Raw genomic sequence first — 23,390 nt, 5'->3', positions numbered from 1 at the left:
ATTTGTAGACGATTTTTCTTTTACAGTACCGTTCGAGTTTCCCAGTTACGTACTAGTAGAACGCAGCGAGGCTATACAGTCTCCTGCCTGGCGTTGTGGGGCGTGCTTCAAGAGTTGAAACATGCAAATGGCATGCTAATGCTTCTTGGCATTCATACGCAGGAAGATTATGTAGTACTCGTAGAGACTTTTTGGCACATGGGGGAATACGCTGTCCGCGGTATGTCCAAGTTCCTTCCACTTCTGGAACATCTGAAATCGGTAAACCTCATCGTGCATCATATCGCTCAGCGTATTCGCGCTCATCACTCTCTCTTCCTCGGCGTCTTCGTCACTCACCGTTTGGTACCTTCTAAGAAATCGCTTGTCCTCGCCAGCGAGAACATCCGAGGAGTGAACAACGGCCACGTTCGACACACCGGTTTGGTCGCCTTCGACACTGCAATGCCACTTGCGAGGAGGACGACCGCAAGATCCACAAGAGTCGTGCTGGATAGCGCATGGTGTAGTGTCTGCAGGGAAATCGAAGACACGCTGGGGGAGTCGGCGAGGCTCCCGGCAGTTTAGCCGTAGTGTATTGCCATAGGTAAATAGCAAAGTGAATAGGACACGAGGTACTCCTAGTGCTGCGGCTCCTGCTAACCAATGAAGCCGCAGCTACTGTAATATAGGTTGTCGTTAGCTAGTCATCAAGTTTGTCGTTTTGGCGCACTGGATTTCTGGCTGGTCATCAACTTTACGTTATGCTCCGCTTACTTTTCGTTATGCACACGATTTGTTGTCGCAGTCATCATGTTTGCCGTTATTGACTGCGACCAGTTGGTGTTGAAGCTGCTAGCTTGGACAGGCTGGAGATTTCCTCCACTACACATGGCTGGGTGTTGATTGTTGGGTCTTGAGGACTCTACCATAAGGTAAAACGATCCTTATTTGCGTTTTGAAAACGCAAATCGAGGTCGATCAAAATATATGGAGGTCGTTCACGATGGAACGAGCGAGATGGTGTCAGCCAGTAACAAGATCTATCACAGAAATGTCTTTTGTACGCGTGATAGGGCATCCCCAAGATTTACCAATACAGTACGATAGAATTATGACTGGGATTATCCGTCGTCATTTGCTGGCTCTCTAAAACAGTGGACAGCATGGAATGCAAAGTACAGTCTGGGAAAACAAATCATTGCCAAAAATGGCGCCGACGAAGAATACCTCAAAAGTCCGAACCAGCATAAAGGGCGTCCACAGAAAGTCAAACGAATTCAAGCGTGAAAGTGTGAGCAACGACAAGAAAGCAGAGGAGCTCTGGATTTTACCACGAAGTAAGGTCTGCTTCTAAGCTAAACAGTCTCTCTGTTTCCCCCAGCGCATCTTGTGTTGCCGTGAAGTATTGCAGGAAATCCAGTTTAAGTCGTTCCATTAGATAGAGTTCTTTCATCGTATTACTTGAGCCCCTCCCTTATCTTACCCGAATGGCAGCGTTAAATGACTACATGAATGTCGCCCCTAAAAGATTCAGGCAACACGCAACTAGATAATATACTATTCTCTGGATAATATCCAGAGAACTCTTGAACTTGCCATGCTTTTTTTTAAAGAATTGCATTATTACCACGTAGTACTGGGGGCTGCCCTATTACAGTCATGCACCTCTAATTCGGCAGGGTTGACCATATCAAAGCTGCGAAGCCACCAATTACACAAGGAGACCAGAAACAGCCGCTTCAGTGGAACCACTGAGTTTTATTACATTAACTCAGTAGAAACCCATGTCAGTCTTTGACACAATTCCTGTGTGGCACTAACAAATACGGATTGCCTTCGTATACAGATCACGCTAGCCTTCAGACAGCCACTTCATAAAGAGGATTCCACTGGTGTGTATGCAATTCCGCTGGAGAACATGTCGAGCTCGGCGTCTTCCTTCTTGTCGTGGTACTGACCTTCAGGCTAATTGAAAGAGAGTCAACTAGACGTAGGAGGATGGTCGACGTGTCACGGCTTTTTGCGGCGAAAATTAAACTGAGCTTTTGTATTGTATCCTTGAAAGTGTCATCCCTCCTTTAAGAGGGAAAAAAAATCGTTGATGTTAATCATCTGAAGGTGATGGGCAGAGGTACTTGCGCAGCCAGTCGGGCGTTATCATTAGATCTCGCAGGCTATAGGCTGATACCGGTGCCGAATGAGAGGTGCACGACTGTACAACAGAAATTCGTAAATATATCCCGGCTATGTCATTAGACACAAATCGCCGCACGATCCCGATAACGATCCTGCCCTGTCACAAATCGAGACCAGATGGCACTGAGGTGCATTCTCAACCGGCTCATGTGTTCAAATTGCCGCACGGCGAGGGTTGGGAGCCCCAGCCCATCCTCCGAGGGTCCCATTTGGACCCTCAGGCTCTGGTCTAAGTAAAACCGTACTGAGATTCCAAGTAGGTGCTGGGTTAGCTGAACGCGACGTTCTGGTCGATGTAGACGCGTTCCGAAATTGGTTCCCAAACACCAACGTGATCAGAACGAGTTCTGGGCGTGTAATAGCAGTTCCACACACTGCAAGCCGGTGAGAGGCTCATGGTCGTCCTGCAAGCCACATACAAGTGAGCTCCGTCACACAGGGACCAACGCTGACCTTGTCTACCTCCGGGCGCAGTCCTACAGCAAGAGACTGCGTGAGTTTGCCTCACTGGGGCTTATGTCGCAGCGAAATGCATCGGTAGTGATGTGGGCAGAATTAGCATATGGCCACGCCAAAACTCGTTCCGAGTCAGAACGCCTCGCCGAAGCGTTCTGAGAACGCCATACAGAACGGGTCCAAAACCGAAACTCGTTCTGAGTGCCGCATGCGAGATTAGCCAATGAAAACGCAAGTTCGTTCAGAACGAGTTTCAGAACTTTTTCTTAGACCAGGGCCTCAGAGGTCCACCAATCATAGCACACCAGCTGTTGCAGACCGATTATTATTATCAGTTATAGGTTGTCTGCATTGCAAACATCCATTTCCCTGTTGGAACGTTTTTGAGTTCAAAAACGGGATATTTATCGCTAGACACCACAACGAAGGCATCCAGACACCACAACGAAGAACCCGAAGCCGATTGGCCAAAATTAATGCAGTGCGTGACACAGCAAACGCCCTTAATCTAACACTCGCACCCCAACGAACGAGAGAGGACGGTGCACCCTCGTAGGTGGAGGTCATGGGAAGGCCAGCAGTAGTCTGAGGTGCCAGCTGAAGAATGAGCACGAGTATTCGCACTGGGCCTGTCCCAAGGTGTCGGTCGCGATGTCCGCGAACTCGACCACGGTCCCGTCGGCGATGCCCACATCAGTCACCTCCAGGTTCAGCGCCTGCTCGTCGCTCGAGAGCGCGCCCTAGGGCTTGTGAGTCGTACCTGCGCGACCTGGACGAAAGTTTCGCGCGCCTCGCGCTGCCTTATCACGACGAGCCCACGGCCTACGTGCGGGCCGTGAGCGGCCAGTGCAGCAACATGTTCGAGTGCAGCGGCATCTTCGGCTCCATCGGCTGCGCGGCCATCTCGACGGAGAGGAGGCCACACTCACTTTGACGGCGTCGACGTCACGGGCTACGCCGTTACGGCGCGCCATATGAAGAGTTGTGCGACGATGACGAGACCTGAGGCTACTTCGTGCGCGACGACCAGGCCGGCAAGTCCGTGTCCAGCGCTGCCGGCATCGGCATGTAGGTGTTGTTGTTGTTGCCGGAGCTGGTGCCAAAGCTGGCACGGGAGAATCCATACTAGACGAGGTGTAGAATAAAAACAAAACAACATCGTTTCTCCTCTTATTCCTGATTCTTCCGCCTTGCAGATTTCTCTTCTCCGTTGGCACCCACGAGTTGGTGGTCAATGGCGTGGTAACAATGCCTCGTGCCGTTTAAAGGTTGAGGGAGGAGGAGAGTCATGCTTAAGGCAGAAGATGATGCGCGTGTTGTAGGAGATGAAGGTAGGCATACATGAAACACGGATGTCTTTTATGTGAATAACTGTGATGTCTTCACTGCGCGAGCCGTGTGGAATCTCCGCGCACGTACGAGTAAGGATGAAAGGTATCGTTAGCCACTGTAATTGCACTGGTTAGCAACTTCTAATGTGACTCCGTATTGTTGAACGTTCCTTACCTTTAGGATATATACAGCATTGCGCATGCTGCAGGTTGGAATTCGAAATATACCAGGAATTTGGCGGGTGACGGCTGATCTTCGAGGCAGGTCGTTTTCTCTTGCTCTTGGTTGTTTCTTTTACTCGTCTACGAGAGATGGCGACAAACCACTTGCAGCCCTTCGCAGGACACACCCACTTTTTGTAGTCTCCGTTGTTGTTTCTGATCACTACGCACATGTTAGCATTTACAGCAAAGTCTCTGATGAAGTGGCCTGCAACTTCTGGATCAGGAAACACTGCGTGCCGTTCTTTCTGGTCATAGCCATACTCTTCCAACAAGTCGATAGGCATTGAATGTGTTGGATGATCTACACTGTTGTTTAGCAAAAGCGCTTCGCCAGCCCAGTATTGCACCCTCCGTCACGTTCGGCCCCTCTGCACGTCTCAGTGCGGCTTGACTGCGAGCGTTTCGCTCCTGGATGTCTTATGAGTCTCCCGCTAAAACGTCTCCCGCCAACGTGCACTTCAACCGTTCTATAAACATACAGTAATTTTGGCCAATCGGCTTCGGGTTCTTCGTTGTGGTGTCTGGTTGCCTTCGTTGTGGTGTCTAGCGATAAATATCCTCAAAAACGTGTAGCTGGCATCAGCTGGCTGTGAAGAAGGATTGCGGCCGCATTTACATTTTCATCTGGTGCGGTCGCATGGGTCCGGTTGAGAATGGACCTTGAGTGTTTAATTTTTCTGAAAGCATGGCCACAAATCTCTGGCTAGCACGCATGAACACCGTCCTACAGAATGTACAGTGTATAGAGTTGAGAACGTTTGCCAAACTGACCGGAACATTTCCCGCTGTTTCAGTTGATGCTCCAAACTGCAAAAAACAAGAGCTTGGTCGCTGTTTTGAGGACGATTTGGACAAAACGCTGTCAGGCCTAGTGTTCAAGCGTGCTACATGTACCGCATTCGTCCATGAGCTCGAACCCCGAGGTATATCGCCAAAGAAACGAATATATTTTGCACACCAAAACCTATTCTTGAACATTGTATAGGCCTAACGCTTTCTTTTCTTTTTTTAACCAAAAATTGCGCTAACGCCATCAACTGGGACTCAAAAACCATGGTCTTTAATACCAAATCAGGCTACTGAGATAATTATACCTTCTACGTACTTCAGACACACATAGTGTCAGGCTGATCACCCATGACATTCAAATTCGAATCAAAATATCCTCTAATCTCGAAATTGTGGTTAGTGATACGAGATTGATGTTTAGCCTACGAACGAGCAGTAAGCGGAGGTGAGGTTAACCCGCAGTGGTCGCTCACTCAGTTCTTCTAGAGTGACTGTACCCGTATAATGACAAATTATCATTCATCACGTCATGGCTATAGTTCTCGTGGTGGCCGGCGGTAGGATACAGTCGGAGTGGGCATGTTAGCTGTACTGTATAAATACCAGCGAGTTGTGCAACCAGGTTTGTAACCGTCACTTGATTGGTTAAAATTATTTATTGTTGACGAGGTGGTGAGCTATAGGTCAATGCTAGACACGCAGTGTAGTGGGCCTACCTTGGCTAACTACTTAAGCTTACACGTAACGCTACGTGTATGAGGAAGCGGTAGTTTAGATTTAATTAGAATAAAATATACTTGAGTCCTCAAGTATAATTTAATCAAAATAAAGACGCCAAAGTAATTAGGTAAGGTAACATAAAACTATATAGCTTAAGTAGGGTAAAATGAGAACTGTATTGTTTTTTCTAAATTGATCTTCCTCCTAAATATATTAAAACTGTTTTATTATTTATGAAAGGGATTGGCACCAGCTAGCCCGCCAATATGCACATCTCTGATTGGTAGAAAGATGCTGCTTTCTACCAATAGAATCTTCGGGTATGTGTGGACCACTCATTGTGGTGGCCCACTTCAATGTAGCCATTGGTGTGACTTACACCAAGGCGAGGAAGTATCTAAAACTTTTAACAGATATTTTATCTGGTATAATCACAAGTGGCCTGTAGCCACTTGTGCGTGTAACCCCGTTACACCATCCCCCCTTAAGGTTACACGCGCACGCCCCCCGCACGTCAATCTCTGAATTAACCATTCGTCAATTCTCCGCGTTTGGAGAAGAAACCCGCGCTCATACAACGATGAGCGCGCCCCAAGATAAGAAGGACTCAAAGACGATGGAGAGTAATCTCTCCATCGACCAGTATTACACGCGCCAGGAGGCGAAGTACGGCGACGTCGTCGACTTCGGCGGCGACGACGAAACAGGCATGGATGACGAAAAGGATTTGCTCTCTAAGCGCAAGGACTCAGTGTCGAGCGACTTGCTCGACCCCCACGCTGGGAACGTTCGCCAGCGTGAGAGGGATGAATCGGGAGCTTCGAGCTCGAAGCGTTCACGAACTGAGAGCGATACCCCCACTCGCTTCTGCTGGGGCTCTCAGTTCTCCGAGCGCGGCACCTGCAGCGCGCGACCCGTGGATGCCGTCCGCGTCCGAGATCACGGACTGGTATGGAAAGTCGGTATCTCCGAATGAGGTGCCGCTGTACGTATGCAGCGCCATCAAGGATGACGCTGTGGCTGCCGAGCAGCACTTTGATGCGGAAACGCATCAAAGGCGCGATTACTACATCGGACTCTTTCATGAGCTCTGATGGTTTCAAAGCAAGAAAACATCTTCTCGCAGCAAAGTGCCCGAGTGGCAGGCACTGTGTCAAAGTTGGAACGCCTTTGTTGAAAACTTCAACAAGAAGCCGAGTGCTTACCGTGATCGGATTAAGCAAGCGCGTGATCGCTTCGAGACGTACTCGAAGCGTGGAAAGTTGGAGCAACTTCATGTTGCTGCGGAGGAGGCTAATGTGCCGTGCGCTGTGCCCGAGGGCTTTCAGTGCACGAAGTGCTTCCCAGGCGTGGTCCGCTTGAGCGACCGCGACTTGAACGGGTACACGTCGTTCCGTGTGCCCGAGAGTCTCAAAGAGCTCCGTGCTAAGTTCTTAGCACGTGAGAGTTCGGGCGCTAGCGATGACCGCAGCGCTCGTGCTACTTCCGCTGCGCCAGCGCGTACTGATCTTCGTACGCCCTCACCATTTCCGGAACGTCCTCCAGCAAGACGTTCCGCGGCTCCCATGTATCTTGATGGGGAGGAAATCCTCTCCAACGAATACGAAAACGAGCCCCTTGAGGGTTCGTTTTCGGGATACTATGGTCAACAATCCGCTCAACAATCCGGCGGGTTGAGCCGCGGGCGTCACGGATCGTGTAACGGGGTTACACACACAAGTGACAACAGTCACTTGTGCATGACAACAGTCACAAGTGACAACTGTCACTTGTGCATGACATTTGTCACTTATGGTAACAGATAAATATCTGTTAAAGGTTTTAGATACTTCCTCACATTGGTGTAAGGCACACCAATGGATACATTGAAGTGGGCCACCACACATGAGTGGTCCACACTTACCCAAATATCCTATTGGTAGAAAGCAGCATCTTTCTACCAATTAGAGACGTGCATATTGACGGGGCTCTGACAGCCAGCCGCTGTCAACCCCTTTCATAGATGATAAACAGTTTTTAGCAGATTTAGGAGGAAGATCAATTTACAAACAATACAGTTCTCATTTTACCTTAAACTACCTACTTGGTGTTTTATTTGATTTATATTATACTTGTGGACTCAAGTATAATTAATTCAAATTATTAATAAACTCCTACGCTTTCTCATACACGTAGCGCGACGTGTAAGCTAAAGTAGTGAGCCAAAGTAGGCCCACTACAGATCGGCGGTGGCGGGGGTGGGAACACGCCCCGGGTATGATCAGCCCCGGATTGATCAGTGTGCGTCTCTCCACGACCGGGTGACCGCCGTGGAACGTCTGCAGCGCGCTGAGTTCGCCGCTCTGCAACAGGATCTAGCGAACCAGAAGGCCCAGATCGCGGCGGTCTCGTAGACCGCCCCAAATATCCAGGTCGAGTTGGGGACATGGATGAAGGAATTGCTCCAGCGCGGGGACGCGCTGGAGGAGAGGCTACTCGTTGCCGAGGGCAATGCTTCCGCTTCTGCCTCGGCTCCTGCCGGGGTTTCGGGTCAACCGAGCTAGGTGGCTCATGCTGCAGGTACGGCTTCAGCCGCCCGACGTAAAAGGTCGGATGGAGGCGCATGCTAGACAGTATGCCTAGCGTGTAAGCGCTGCCGTGACGTGTCAACACTGTGAACGGCTCGGTGGAGCGCGGAGCAAGTTTACTTGCTCTGAAGTACGAAAATGCATGGTTAGGCAGGTTTTGTGTAGCTAACAGAACTGTGGCGATGCGGGCTCTAAAATCAGGGAATAGCCTCGCGGCTAGACCTCGATTTCAGGCCACTCAACTCAGAATCTGAGATTAGATCTCAGATCCCAAGCTGGGTGAGGCGTGTGTTCCTCACTCTTACAATTCCTTGTCTTGGTTCTTCCCAAGGCTACGCTGTGGGCCCAGACTTGCGTCGGCCACAGCAGCTGCCTCCGAACTCGGCAGTTCCCATATGCCCCCAGACGAAGCTTGCTCCTTGCTTGGAAGGCCCTTGTACGCACGTGCTGAGTCCGCTGTGCCCCGTTTTCTTGAATATAAACACGTTCACTCCACACACGCTTAGTCCACTTCTCTTTTTAGGCCCTTGGACTCTGGGCCTTAACAGCCCCCTCCTTGCTCAGCGACTCCGGCATCGAGTCGCTTGCAGTCACGACATTTCCTCCGGCGGCTCAGACTGAGAGCCGCACAACGGTCTTCACTCGCCCCTCAGACCAGAGTGGCCCCGAGAATTGGCTCGGCTTGAGCCTGTCTTGGTCCAGGGATCTCGCTCTGCGCCCTGGGACTTCCGCGCACCACGCCTTGACGTAGGCGACTCAACGAAGCTGGGAACCACTATCCCAGACTATTCGCGCCACACGGATACCACTAGCAACCCCAGAAACCACTATCCCAGGTGTTGCTCTGCCGAAACCTCAGAGCGGAGCACCTTCCGCCCGAAAATATGAAGCACAGCCAGGAAACCAGCCAACCAGCACGAAAAACCAGCAAACCAATGTCCCGCGTGTGGAGATACAGCAACGAAGGCAAACCGGGCCGAAACACGAAAAGCTTGGTTATTGAACTTGAATTTATTTGGGGTTAGCTGAGCTTGACCGTAGAACACTCGCAGCGACTCCACCTGGCCTTGCGCGCGCCGCCGGGAGCAGGGACTTGGTCCCTGTGAAGCAACACGCCCGTCGGCGCAAAACGAATTCCGCGGCGGGCGGTCTTCAGGGCAAAAAAAAAAACTGATTATCATGCACATGCACATACATAAGGCCTATCAAGTAAGGGTGCAAGCTTACACCTTGACCAAGGGTGAAATCCCCACTAAGCTACTGGCTTGACGGCGCCCGTGAATGCGCGTCACTGCTTTGGCGTCCTTCCATTGGCCTGTCTGGGTCAGTCATCACTTGATTGCACTGATTGCGCTTGGGTGCAAATCAATGATAACCCGATTACGCCAGGATCTTGTGGTCGGGATTGGCAGGAGTTGGTCTGTCATCACTTGATTACACTGATTACTCAGGGTACAAATCAGGTGTAATCCGGATGACGCCACGATCCTGTGGCTTCCGTTGGCCCAAATCCATAGGCGACTGGTCAGGCCATATCTTGTGTGCCTGACACCAGGGGCCGAAAAGCCACAATGAGGCGACCCTTCAGAGTGACCTTTCAAGCGGCAACCGCCAACTTCAAAGAGCAACTACCGCAGTTCCCAGATCGGCAATGTAGCCATCGCTTGTGTACCCACTTCATATGCGAGACCACGAAGCCGCACTTCAGGCGCTGCAGGCACGCCGTAGGCTTTTAGTCACGTCCTAGGCTTGGAGCGTCAGCTGTCTTTCACCAGTTTCCACTTAACCTCACGAACATCGTGCATCCAGACACCAACTTGCGCCCACAATCACCGTGTCTCAGTTTTGACACAAATTGAGGAACTGCCGGGCTGAAAACCTGAGCTGGGAGCAACATTACGATGCTGACTCCATATACTAGCTGTGCAACCAATTTGACATGTCTCAATTCTGGCTCGAATTCTGGGACTCTGAGTCTGGGAATCTGAGTCTGGGAATCTGAGCTGGGGGCAAAATTACGATGTTGACTCCATATCTCAGCGGTGGCACCCCAGAGCCGAGATGAAATCAGACGCCGCACGCCACGCCCTCTTCCCAGACCCCAGACTGCACATCTCAGGGTCTGGTGCACTGGCAAACCCCAGACCGAACTCCAAATCACAAAGTCTCAGACTTTTGCCATCACTCTCAGGTCTCAGAACCCAGGGCATTCCAAACTGTGAGGTCACCAATCTGAGACCTGGGGTCTGAGACTTAAGCAACCATGGGGCTTCAAATCACAGACCCAGAAGGCCAGGGCTCAGCTCTCCGCCCAGAGTCCGACTCAAGGCCTGGAACCTCAGATCTGCGGCCTCTACAGCGATTCTCAGACCCCAGACCGAATTCAAATCTCAGACCTGGGGTTCTGGGGTCGCTGCAACTCGACGTTCGCAAAGCTCAGTTTCCAGATGTTGCCAGCACAACTTGAAGTATGTACAAGAACCAGACTTGGGTCAAGCAATATCCACGTTTCAAGTGACATGTGGCTGGTACGTGATAGAGTTTGGGCTTCTGACTGATGGGTCCTGGCCTAGAATTGGCTCGGACCTCGTCACAACCGTCCCTTATGTGCGCTGGGTCCAAAGAAATCATTCTCGAGTTGGCCCCAACGCACATAACCGGAAGATGTCCACACTCGCCCCGTCCCGGCCGCAAAATCTCTTGCCGCGGCTCCCGGGCCTCGGGCCCAGCCATTTAACGAACAGTCCGGAGTCACAGAACTTCACATTGCAGCGCTGGCACACGCAGCACATTTCGTATGGCCGACGACCACGCAGACGACCAGCTGCTCCCTGCACCATCACAAGGCGGCGGCGGACAAGATGCAGGGTCGCAGGGCACTCCTGCGGCTCTCGCAACCTCCGGCAGCTCGTCCACGTCGGTCAGCAGCACATTCATGACCTCCTGCAGCATGCCTACGGTGACCAGCAGCGCGCACACCACACCCGCGGCCACCACAGGCGCCTTCACGTTGACGACGGCCTCCGCGAGTGCATTCGAGCTGGCGGCGACCCCCTTGGGGATGCCCAGCGGCTCCACGACGTCCTCGGCAGCCTCCAGCATATCTCCAGCGACTCCGGTGTCAGCTTCCGCGGTCCAGCGTCCTGCACCGGCACTGCCGGCTTCGCAGCTACCGTCTCGCAGCACCACAAGCTCGTTCTCGTCGGTCACGCCCCACGACACTTGCATCGGCGGGCACAACGGCCTTGACGCCACCGCCAGCGTCGCAGACGCCTTCGGCAACGTCACCGGCGGGTCCTCGGCGGTCATTCACGCTCTTCAGCCCCTCGCAGCGCCACTCGTCTCCCGTTCCGTCCACCATACGGGTCCCCGCGACGCTTGACGACGTCGGGAACCGCGCAAACCTCGTTGATGGGTTGGATGGGGTCGCGCGCATTGAAGACGTCACGCGCTTCTCGAGTAACGAGTTGGAGTGGTTGAGCAGGATGGCACATGTCACCGCTTCGCAGGCCGTGATCCAGCTAGTCGCTTCCGCGCCGCTGAGCTTTTCGGATCCAAGCCCGCGTATTCGCTTCGAGCGAGAGACCGTCCCCCTGGTGCAATGTTTCGGCGTGGAACACTTCGCTCGCCGCGTTGTCGGCACGACGCAGTGCTTGCAGCGCGTACTGAACTGCGCTCAAGCGCTCGAGCGTCCCAGTCCCGGCGGTGCGACCCACATTCAAGTCGGGCAGGTCTCGGCCGAGATCAATCGGCTGACCGTGGAGCTGAAGCGCGAGCGCGAGCGCCACGCTCAGGAGATGCGCGACTATCAAAGTTCTCACCAATACGATGCTGCCGCAGCCGGGGGGGGGACAGGTGGTCCGTGGTGAGCTCCAGGCCGCCGAGGCTCAGCTTAATTTCCAGTTGTCCGAAAACAAGAAGCTCAGGGCCCAGCTCCGGGCGCAGCCACCCATCTCGCCTCCGGCCAGCAGTCCAGCTCGACTACTTCAAGCCGAAGTTCAAGCGCTAACCAAGATGCTGAACGACGAGCAAGCTGAGAACCAAGCGCTTTGCGGGCAGCTGAAGAAGTGCGGCAGCGACCTCGCCGCCTGCCAGAGCACCCTGCACGCCAGCGACGTCTACACCACGCAGCTCAAGCACCAGTTGGTGAGCGCGGTCCCGTTCTCCGCTGAGGCGCTGATGAACTTCCTGATGGCGAACTGCAGCGCTTCGGGGCACTGGGCGCGTCTGTATGCGCTGATTCAGCGCTTCCACAGCCAGACGGACGTCCCAGCCAGCTTCAGGACGACAATCCAAATTTCGGCGCGGGACCAGACTTCGGATGACTGTGGGCCCTACTTTCCGCTCCAAACCGCCGACCCGGTTCCAAGCCCAGCGTCCGCGATCGTTCTCATCGCTGCGGCTTCCACGTTGACGTCTCTTCTGGGTTCGGCTGTGCCTCCGGCGGCGCCAGCGACATCGGCTCAGGTTCCCACTTCGGCCCCGATCCAAGCTCAAGCCTCGGCGCAGCCCAGCAGCAAGTCAGCTCAGCCCAAGGTCATGTCAACGGCAAAACCGAGCAAGGGAAAGAGTAAGAAGCCAAGCTCCACTCGGACGCCTTCGCTGAGCAGCGCTCGAAAGGCTGGTGGCAAGGCAGCCAAAGCTCCAGCCCAGCCGAGCAAGTCTTCAGGTCTTCTCGCCGCTTCCAGCACAAGTCCATCCAAACACCTCAGGATCAAGCGTATCAACGATCGGATGAATCTGCCCGGCTACCCTTGGTCCCATTAGCCCCAGAAGGTTCGCGCCTCCAAGGAATCTCCGTCCTGGGTCTCAGATCGTCTGGCAGCGCCCAAACTCCCCTGACATCTGCCATGGGAGCATGTCCGTGGAGACGTCAGGGAATTGATGCGCGCCGGCGTCGACTTCTGGGACGCCGTGGACCAGGCCGGGAAGTCGCAACTCCTGCATGACCAATTTGGGAAGAAGGCCCTCGTGAGCATGCTGGTCTCGGCGATCTACTGGGAGCAATTGGACTCCACGCCTTGGCTGGCGTACGTGCCGTCAGCATACTACGAGGCAGCGATCAAGCGGGTCCGCGACGTGCACTTGAGTCAGCGGCCGCCCAACTGGGATCCCTTGCCGGAGAAGCCCAGCCCGGAAGACGAGGACGACGACTCTTCGATCGACACTGACTTCTCAGATGTCAACGACGATGTCGATGGCGATGATGATGAGCTGGGCAGTGGCGGGCCCTTCCAAGTCAAGAGCTCCGAGTCAAGCGCCGCTTCAGGAAAAGGCTCCAGTGGGGGCAAAAGGATACGCGACCCAGCTTCGTCTGCCGGTGGCTCAACTTCCAAGCGCGGCAAGACTTCGTCCCGTACGACTTCGCATGGTAGGTCCAGTCCTGTTAATCCGCAGCTTCCTGTATCTGACCAAGCGATTGACTGAGCTCGCACGTTGGTCGCGCAGCAGATCTCAGCTCGCTCAAGTGCACGCTCTAGGGCAGGTCCTGCAGCGCGCACAGATGATGGTATTATCGAGGAGCAACAGCCGGGTCAAGGCAGCTGGCTGCATTGTGGCATCAGGGTCCAGGACCTTCCTCGGCAAACGTTTGGCTTACCCAGATACGCGCCGTGCAAGAGCCACATTCAGCACCTGCACCAGCGCTGGGAACCGGTCGAGTACTTGGAACTTCTCAAGACAAAGCCCTGGGATGCCATGTGGAATCAGCGAATCCAGACTCTGGTCTTCTTTCGATGTCGCGACTTGGGCCCGGTTATGGTTCGCGCTCTGAAGCGCGTGGTCAACTTCATCAGCCTCTGCGGCGAGCTTACTGGGAACGCTTGCACTGGGTCACGATGGATACACGTTTTGATTATAAAGCCATGGCTGCACTTCTGCGCATTCCAGAGCTGATGAACCTTTACCATGATCGCAAGGAGCGTAGTGCTGAGTTCGAGGTTCGGCGCCGCGAACTCATGGAGGATCTGCAGCGCGTCAATGGTTATACGGACGACATCTGGTATGAGCCTGGGCTCTGGGACGTCCCTCACGATCCTTGCCATTGGATCCTCTGCGACCCAAGCCGCCAGATCTCGCTCCCGGATCTGCTCGAGACTTTGGTCGACGCTGAACCAGCTCGCACGCACTTTGCCAGCCGCAGTTCAGACGACGCGTTCCTGGGCTTGGCTCCTACTGAGCTTCAAAGCGATTCGATGGACGATGAAGAGCGAGCTCAGAATCCGATCGACCCAAGCATCATTTACGACCAAGCTGAGCTGGAGAGAGTTTTGGAGAGCCTTCGGCGCCATCAAGGAGAGGAGGATGAGTAGTTCACAGAGATGTAGCGTTTTTAACTTAATATGACGTCTTCACAATTTTGCATTGCGTGTGTCACTTGAGTTCTCGTGCGTCTCAGCATGTTTTCACTTCCTCAGCTGGGAACCGCCTCAGCTCACTCCAGGCATATTCAGAATAGCGTAAACATGTAAAACTTCAACAAATTTCAAACGCAAAGCAACATTAACACATACACGGTTTAGACTGAATCTACTACAACTAACAGAGTATCCTGTAAGTTTGTCCACTGTTCGTTTGTCCCCGCCCTTGCGGCATCAGCCTACCTTACAGCATCGTCTGGGGGTTATCCGGACCGCCTATTACTAACCTACCCTATAGCATCTCACCATCCTCCTGCCTGTCTTATCTTTGCCCGATATTACAACATAGCCATGCGTGATAATTATAACGCGCTGTGATTGGCCGATTTTGCCTCAGCTTTCACATTTCCTTTTTTGAATTCCGCGCGCGGCGGAGCGAGGAAGTGCTCGGACGTCGGGCGCCGCTGCGAGCCCCACAGGACGCGAGCGCCGCAGAGCGACGACGGTGCGCTGCGTGCGCGACATAGCAACCTGTACATGTGCGCGATAGCGCTATAAAGTAAATAGAGGACGACCTTCTGGGCGTGAGATAAATACATAAGATATTATTACTGCTCTGTGATTGGCCGAAACCCTCTCTGTTAGAATACATTGTTATTCGGGTACTACACACATTTTGCGATACAGCGCGCGAAATACAAGACGTGCGCTGGACAGGGGTGAACCCGGACCTTCAAGCACATCCCACAGGACCTTCAAGCACGCCGAACCTTCAAGCATGCTGCACATTCGTGCACCGAACGCGATCGTGTAGTAGTGGAGCGAGCTGGGACAAACGGTATATCCAGTAGTGAAGCGAGCTGGCACAGCGAGCGTAACGGGTTGTGACAAACGGTATGTTCAGTAGTGGAGCGACGTGGCACAAACAATGTAACGGGTTGGGACGAACGGTATGTTTAGTAGTGTAGCGAGGTGGCACAGCGAGCGTAACGGGTTGAGACGAACGGTATGCCAAGAAGTGGAGCAAGCTGGCGCAGCGAGCGTAACGGGTTGAGACGAGCGGTAGGTCAAGTAGTGGAGCGAACAGATACAGGGAATTTAACGTGTTGGGACGAACGGTACACCCACCGGAACGATGCGGAGGGAGCTATGACAATTAGTGGAGCGAGCTGAAACAGCGAGCGTAACTGGCTGCGATTAACCACACACCCACCGCCGCGAAGCGGCGGCGATCGGCTAGTACCTCTACTGAGCCTCAGGCTCAGGAGGTTCGTCGCCAGTCTGCATAGCTTTAAAACGTGCTTGCGCTCGCGTGCTCTTGTTGAATTCGTAAAGTAAGCTCCACAGTTCAGCCGCGACATTGGCAGCCATTCCAACTCCGAATGGCCCTTCCACTTTACCAAATACTCTCGGACCCTTCTCGAGGTCCGGGTTCTCTTGACCCAGCGGACATATCGGATGCCTCAACCTCGTAGACATCCTGAGTTTCATCTGGCTCATCAATACCCTCGGGTAGTAGAGCTGCATCTAGGTCATCTTCCCCGGAAACTTCAATCTTAGCTGTGGGTCGGTCTGGGAACAGTGCTCGCGGCTTGAGTCGACTCACGTGGACCCACTGGTAGAGCTTGTACCCAGTCCCCTCTATTTTCAGCTTGCACCGATAGCCATCTGAGACTTCCAAGATCCGGAACGGCCCATGCCAGAGATGAGCGAATTTCTTGCTCAGTCCAGGTTGCACTCGGGCCAGGTATAGCCAAACAGCATCGCCGACAGCAAACCCTGACTTCAGCCTCTCAGAGAGTTCAGCCCAGACCTTAGTCTGAGCTTTCGAACGTTTCTCTTTGGCTTTTGCTTGGAGATCCTTAGCCCAAGCTTGGGCGTACTCATATTGTCTCTGCACGTTCCGTCGCCACTCAAAAGCGGTCCTTTGATCCAACCCAGCTGAGGGAGATCCCAGCATAGCTGAGACTGTGCTTTTCGGATCCCAACCGTGAATCAAATAAAATGGAGTGTCGAGACGAGTAGCGTCGAAGGATGTGTTCAGATCCCACATCAACTTCTCCACTTGGTCGTCCCAGTCGCTTTGGTCAGGCTCGGAGACGTAAGCTCCGATAGCTCGGACTACGGTTTGCACAGAGCGTTCTTGCTGGCCATTGGCCTGAGGGCGGTAGGCTAGGGTCGCACGCTGTCGACTTCCCAGCATTTCCCGGAACTTGGTGAAAATGTAGTGGGTCTAACTTGACTCACTACTTTACCTTACACGTTGCGCTACGTGTATGAGGAAGCGTATGTAATTAGTAATTACTTAGGTTAATTATATTTGAATACACATATAATTTAACTTTAGATAAGATTCCAAGTGACTTAGATTAGGTAAAATGAGAACTGTATTGTTTGTAAATCGATCTTCCTCTAAAAGCTGCTAAAAAATTGTTTATCATCTATGAAAGGGTTGGCAGCGGCTGGCTGTCAGAGCCCCGCTAATATGCATGTCTCTGATTGGTAGAAAGATGCTGCTTTCTACCAATAGGATCTTTGGGTATGTGTGGACCACTCATTGTGGTGGTCCACTTCAATGTATCCATCGGTGTGTCTTACACCAATGTGAGGAAGTATCCAAAACGTTTAACAGATAACCTATCTGTTAAATTCACAAGTGGCTTGTAGCCACTTGTACGTGTAACCCCGTTACACCATCCCCCCTTAAGATTAAACGCGCGGGTCCCCGCACGTCAATCTTTGGAATTGACCATTCGTCAATTCTCCGCGTTTGGAGAAGAAATCCGCGCTCATTCAACGATGAGCGCGCCTCAGAAGAAGCCCGCAAAGTCGGTGGGGAGTCATCACTCTATCGACGACTACTTCGAACGCCAGAAGGCGAAGTATGGCGACGTCGTCGACTTCGACGACGACGATGAAAACATGGAGGGCGAGGAAGACTCGCCCTCAAAGCGCAAAGACTCAGTGTCGAGCGAATCGCTCGACCCTCATGCCAAGAACATTCGCCCGCGTGAAGGGACGAATTGGACGCTTCGAGTTCGAAGCGTTCGCGAACCCAGAGCGATACCCCACTCGCCTCCGCTGGGGCTCTCAGTTCTCCGCGCGCTGCTGCTACAGCGCGTGATTTCAAAGCTCAAGGCTCTCCGCGCGCTGCAGGCGTAGCGCGCGATCCGTGGATGCCGTCCGCGTCCGAGATCGCGGACCGGTTTGGGAACTCGGTACCTCCGAATGAGGTGCCGCTGTACGTATGCAGCGCCATCAAAGATGACGCTGTGGCTGCCGAGCAGCACTTTGATGCGGAAACGCATCAAAGGCGCGATTACTACATCGGACTCTTTCATGAGCTCCGATGGTTTCAAAGCAAGAAGACTTCTTCTCGCAGCAAAGTACCCGAATGGCAGGCACTTTGTCAAAGCTGGAATGCCTTTGTTGAGAACTTCAACAAGAGGCCGAGTGCTTACCGTGATCGGATTAAGCAAGCGCGTGATCGCTTCGAGACGTACTCGAAGCGTGGAAAGCTGGAGCAACTTCATGTTGCTGCTGAGGAGGCAAATGTGCCGTGCGCTGTGCCCGAGGGCTTTCAGTGCACGAAGTGCTTTCCAGGCGCGGTCCGCTTGAGCGACCGCGACCTGAACGGGTACACGTCGTTCCGTGTGCCCGAGAGTCTCAAAGAGCTCCGTGCTAAGTTCTTAGCACGTGAGGGTTCGGGCGCTAGCGATGATCGCAGCGCTCGTGTTACTTCCGCTGCGCCAGCGCGTACTGCTCTTCGTACGCCCTCACCATTTCCGGAACGTCCTCCAGCAAGACGTTCCGCGGCTCCCATGTATCTCGATGGGGAGGAAATCCTCTCCAACGAATACGAAAACGAGCCCCTTGAGGGTTCGTTTTCGGGATACTATGGTCAACAATCCGCTCAACAATCCAGCGGGTTGAGCTGCGGGCGTCACGGATCGGCGGTGGCGGGGGTGGGAACACGCCCCGGGTATGATCAGCCCCGGGCTGATCAGTATGCGCCTCTCCACGACCGGGTGACCGTCGTGGAGCGTCTGCAGGGCGCTGAGTTCGCCGCCCTGAAACAGGAGCTGGCGAACCAGAAGGCCCAAGTCGCGGCGGTCTCGCAGACCGCCTCGAATATCCAGGTCGAGCTGGGGACCCAGACGCAGAGGCATGACGGAAATTAAATGTCACAGGCAAGGGATCAGACAAGTGTATGCGATACGAGAGGTAATGTTTCTACCTTCAACGGGTATTTTAATAGATCTTTTTTCAGTTAAGAGCACGGCAGTATTACATGCAATGCCGATCGACGTGCAGCTCCAGTGCGCGGGCGCCAGCACGCTGCGCATGTTCCTGGCGACGCGTCTGGGCCCCGCGCAGCTCAACCGAGCGGACGTGAAGCAGCTGCTGCTGGGTGAGGCGAAGGACGCGCTGACAATGGCCGGGTTCCGCCTCGTGGCGGACCTATTGGGCGATCTGCGCGCCTCGGACCCGTCGACGCCTAGCCTGGCGGCGCTACTGCGTCAGGGCAGCGGCCTGCAGGCGCGTGCAGTGCCCACGGAGCAGGAACAGATCGAGCAGGACGAGGAGAGCAGGGAAAAGAGGACCAAGTACCTCGTCCGGCGCCGCGAGAAGGTGCGGCGCCTGGACGAGGAGATGCGCTACGGCAGCATGGTGCGCAACGTCAAGACGCAGACGGCGGACCGGGAGCTGGCCAGCCACCAGACCAGTGTGCGTCAGCATCTGTCGGTGGGCGCCAACATGGTGATGGCCAGGGTCACGGCGTTCATCGCCGTGTACTTCGTGGCGAGGAACCTCACGCAGAACGAGACGACGGTGAGGCGGCGGTGGATTTTGTCGTGCTGTGTCGTTGGCTTAACGAGGTGTTGGCGCTTGCTGCCTGCAGAGACTCGTCGCTGGCCTCGGTGGTGCCATCGTCATGATGGTCATCGAGATGGTGCTCTTTATCGCAAGAGCGGCCAAGATCGAGAGCATCGAGCACGATCAGAGGAAGCACAAGAGCGTCTTCTAGGCAGCTGGTCCGGTGCTTTGTCCGTCGGGTGGAGATGCAATTCGGTAGGTTTATGGTAGGGAGAAGGTGAGTTAGCAATAAATATGAGCTATGAACTGCAATACTGTTGAGCAGGCTTATGCCGCAAGTCAGTGGCATTTTCAGTCGAGCCTCTGCATGTAAAGGCTCAAGGAGCGACACCGCGGCAATCATAGACAATTGCCAATTGCTCGGGGGAGGGGTCCACTTGAGGCAAGCAAATGGCGCCGGCCGTCTTATCTGCGTCTGCACGCAGTCATACTCCGATATGCTGGCGGGTTGCACCGACCGGCTCCCATTGCATCTTCCCCTCCTGGCTCCTGCTGGTCATTCCTGCCTTTCCACCCAAGTGGCGGTGGAACACACGCTCATTTTCGTTCGCGCGGCGACACGGACGCCGTGGCAGCAGGAGGAGACAGGCAGCTGCAATGCAGACTCGGCGGTGGTGTGTGGTGGCTCTGCTTGTGATTGCCACGCTCGACTTCAGCGGTGCAGCACCCGAAGCAGAGGCGACGACGAACCAAGACTCCAAAGCTGGGCACGTCCAGGCGGCAGGCAATGACACCTCAGCGACGGTGAAGCCCGGCCGCAATGGCTACGGGACGGTGACCTACGATGGGTCCGCGAGCAGCGACAGCGGTGAGGACTCCGAGGTCACCGCCAACCGCCTCGCGCTGGAGGAAGCCCAGAAGCAGCACCCGCATCTGCGGCTACGTCTCGGCATCGGCATCTGACCCACCTTGGACCCTTGACCAGCACGAACGATATATTATAACAAAATATAATACTATATTGAGCAGCGATTGACGCGGATCAGCCCGATATGTGTTTTTTGGTAACGAAACGTGAAGGTAACGAAGAATGGAGCAGCGACTAATTCACGGAAACAGCTTTTTGAAAACACAAGAAAAATGTTCTAGGCGCTGAAGCGCTCTTAGTGATGATCGTCCGCTTGGCCCCGGACTCGACTTACCGTACCTCGCAGAAAGCATCCTTTCGGTGCAGCTTGATTGGCACTCTGGTTACCACTAGTTGAAAAGGGCAAATATGCATTCTTTATGTGAAGAAAATACTGACAAGGAAGTCGACATACTTTTTTCGAATGCTATTGCAATGCTATTTTGGGCTTCTAACATTGGACGCCACCCAAAACCTCAATAACACCCTCTCCATGGGCGACATAAATTTAACATAACATGTCAAATTCATATTATGATCTGGCATTGTTCCTTACATAAAGAGCCACTTAGTCTGGTGAGACCAAAACGTCGTCTCACTAGACTAAACCGCTCACCCGTCGAAATATATGCTGCGGGCGTACAAGCGGGCAGCGCGCGGGGGACCGCGCAGGGGGAGTTTAATTTGCGAACTTGCGCGCGAAAGACTAGGGCGGCGCGTACGCAGAGGGGACTTCGGAGTGACATGAAATTGGAAGGTGAATGTGCTATGTATATTGACGCTGTGTTGAACGCATTGTAATCTCTTACTACTCCAGATCGCGCGGGGTGTTCAACACCGACGGGTACCATAGTCATCGTTGACACTAGCGACGATGAAACTGCACCGCCAAATGATGCCCTCGGCTAACGATCGCGAGAACAAGGTTTGGACGCGCCACGACAGGCGATGAGCAAGAGTACAAGTCAGCAAGAAACGAGGTGTCATGTGAAGAAATCCCGACTGGTCCCGATGACGAATGCCCGCCTTCCAAGCGCAGATTGTGTGAGTCATTTCAGGAAGCTGGCGCTCTACCGGAAATAAAGCTGTATGATTGGATTTGTGTGATGGTGCTGCAGTGAAGAACAGGAATGGTTTGCGTGTACGACGGTGTTGACATTACGCTAAGGTGACAGAACGCGCACCACATTGAGTACCGATCGCGGCTTTGGATGAGCGATCTTGAACGACCGCGGCTACGACGTTCGGCTTTGTTGACTATCGCCAACTTCAGCAGGTTTTGGCGCGCATTTGACTTGGCGCGCGCCGCACGCGTGCTCTCCCAACCTCTTATTTCATCCGTGAACGCCAGCACGACGAAAGACAGCTATGGCTTGCTGTCGGCGCCTTTGTGAGTCGACTTCATTTCACAATTTGCTGTGCTCTACGTAGACCTCCGTCTAAGCCATCCAGACCAAGCCGGTCCGCTTTCCACTGGGTTCGATCGTCGTGTGTACGTTCTTGCCCCATCAATAGCTACTTGCGCATCACAATGGTACGATGTCAATTATTCGTGCAGGCTCCCATGGGCAAACTTGCTGGATCGATGGATTGCTCTTCGCCCGAGGCCATGCACATGGTGGTCATTGTGAAGAAGGCCTTACTACAGGGTAAGGACATGTGGGATACCGTTGCCATGCGCTATGACATGTCCAATCACTCCCACTGGCCGGAGCGCGACATGGAAAGCCTCCGTAGGAAGTTCAAGTCGCTGTACAGCTTCACAAGCCTTCCGGGTATGTCAACATGCCCGCACACGTCGCCCTTGCCAAGGATATAAACAACTTATCGACGAGGCGTCATCTGTACTCGTGACGAGTGAGAATGAAGTCGAAGAGGTTGTGCAAAACTCTCGCGGTCGTTGTCAGGCCTCGAGACCTTCTCCTGGACCACCAGGAAGTCCAACAACACCGGTGTCGGAAGGTGCGTCAACAACTGATCCACCGTCGTCTTTGACGGGGACAGGAGATAGTGAGTACGATGGGGGTGATCGGGACTACGAGGTCTGTATGACGTCTGACGATTTCGATGGATACGAATCGACGGGAACGATGCCACCATTTGGGGGTGTCGGATGAGGGAGATCCGTGTGCAGACACCACGTCGGACGCAGAAGATGAAAATGAGCCCCCGCTGCTTTGAAGAATTCTTCTCCTGCGACGTCGGAATTCGCACTAATAGCAGCACCGGAGGTCGTATCGAAAACACCAAGTGCTCGTAATACCGGTGCTGCTACAAAGACCAAGGTGACTAAGCATTCGCGTGCGTCGAAGGTGAAAGGAATCGCCAGTGCTGATACTGGCGTACCCGAAGTTATCAGACAATTCGGACCGTCTTGGTGGGCGGAGATACGAGATAAATTGACGAAGCGGGCACATTCAGAGTTTGAAGAGGCCAGCTACACCAAACAAAAGCGGTTGAAGGCAGAGAAGGTTGCTGCCGAGCTGAAGTGCAAGTTGAATCCCACTACGCACAGCGCATCTAACAGTGGGAGTGACCTTGTGAGAACTATCACGGTACTGTGCGCGGACGCTGACCGCGCGGACACCACTCGTGCCGAGGCTACGGAGGTGATACGCCGTGAAGAACGCCGTGCAGAGCGCGAGTATTTCGAGAATCGCCGCCAAGAAGAGCGTCGTGTTGATCGTGAAGCGCAGGAAGAGCGTCATCGCGAAGACCATAAAGATGCACGTCAACACATGCAAGACACGATGATCATGCTGTCATCCCTGAAGAACGGATCGATGCCGGGCGTCACTCTTTGAACGGCGGAAGCGATACCACATGGAACTAGCAGTTGTCATTTTGCTTCATCATGGCCTGCCAGCCAGTCCAGCGAGTTGCTGTAGTAGATACCGACGATGCGAGCATTTATTTTCATATGAAGGTAGTACACGACACGACACGACACTACGCTATCGTTTCTGTTTTCATTGCTAGTTGCTAATCGAATTCACTTAATGATTATTGCTTGAAATGAGTCTTGGTCACATTTCTATTG

At 53.5% G+C, this 23,390-nt stretch overlaps 3 protein-coding genes across 3 annotated transcripts; all 3 read left to right on the top strand.

The window, feature by feature from the left end:
• Positions 1-18,921: 18,921 nt before the first annotated feature.
• IUM83_13491 (ATPase, vacuolar ER assembly factor, Vma12) lies at positions 18,922-19,654 on the top strand (the record flags this gene model as incomplete). Its single annotated transcript, XM_067938169.1, has 2 exons — positions 18,922-19,458; positions 19,529-19,654. The coding sequence occupies 2 exons, from the start codon at positions 18,922-18,924 to the stop codon at positions 19,652-19,654; spliced, it is 663 nt and encodes a 220-aa protein (XP_067788346.1).
• A 446-nt stretch (positions 19,655-20,100) lies between these two features.
• IUM83_13490 (uncharacterized protein) lies at positions 20,101-20,406 on the top strand (the record flags this gene model as incomplete). Its single annotated transcript, XM_067938168.1, has 1 exon — positions 20,101-20,406. One exon carries the CDS (start codon positions 20,101-20,103, stop codon positions 20,404-20,406), a length of 306 nt encoding a protein of 101 aa, XP_067788347.1.
• Positions 20,407-21,914: 1,508 nt separating this feature from the next.
• On the top strand, positions 21,915-23,154 carry IUM83_13489 (uncharacterized protein; the record flags this gene model as incomplete). The annotated part of the gene is made up of 2 exons (XM_067938167.1): positions 21,915-22,125; positions 22,772-23,154. The coding sequence occupies 2 exons, from the start codon at positions 21,915-21,917 to the stop codon at positions 23,152-23,154; spliced, it is 594 nt and encodes a 197-aa protein (XP_067788255.1).
• Between the last annotated feature and the right edge of the window lie 236 nt (positions 23,155-23,390).

Source organism: Phytophthora cinnamomi (assembly GCF_018691715.1).
Source record: "Phytophthora cinnamomi strain GKB4 chromosome Unknown Contig54, whole genome shotgun sequence".
Taxonomy (NCBI): domain Eukaryota; phylum Oomycota; class Peronosporomycetes; order Peronosporales; family Peronosporaceae; genus Phytophthora; species Phytophthora cinnamomi.
This window is presented reverse-complemented; position numbering and strand designations above follow the sequence as displayed.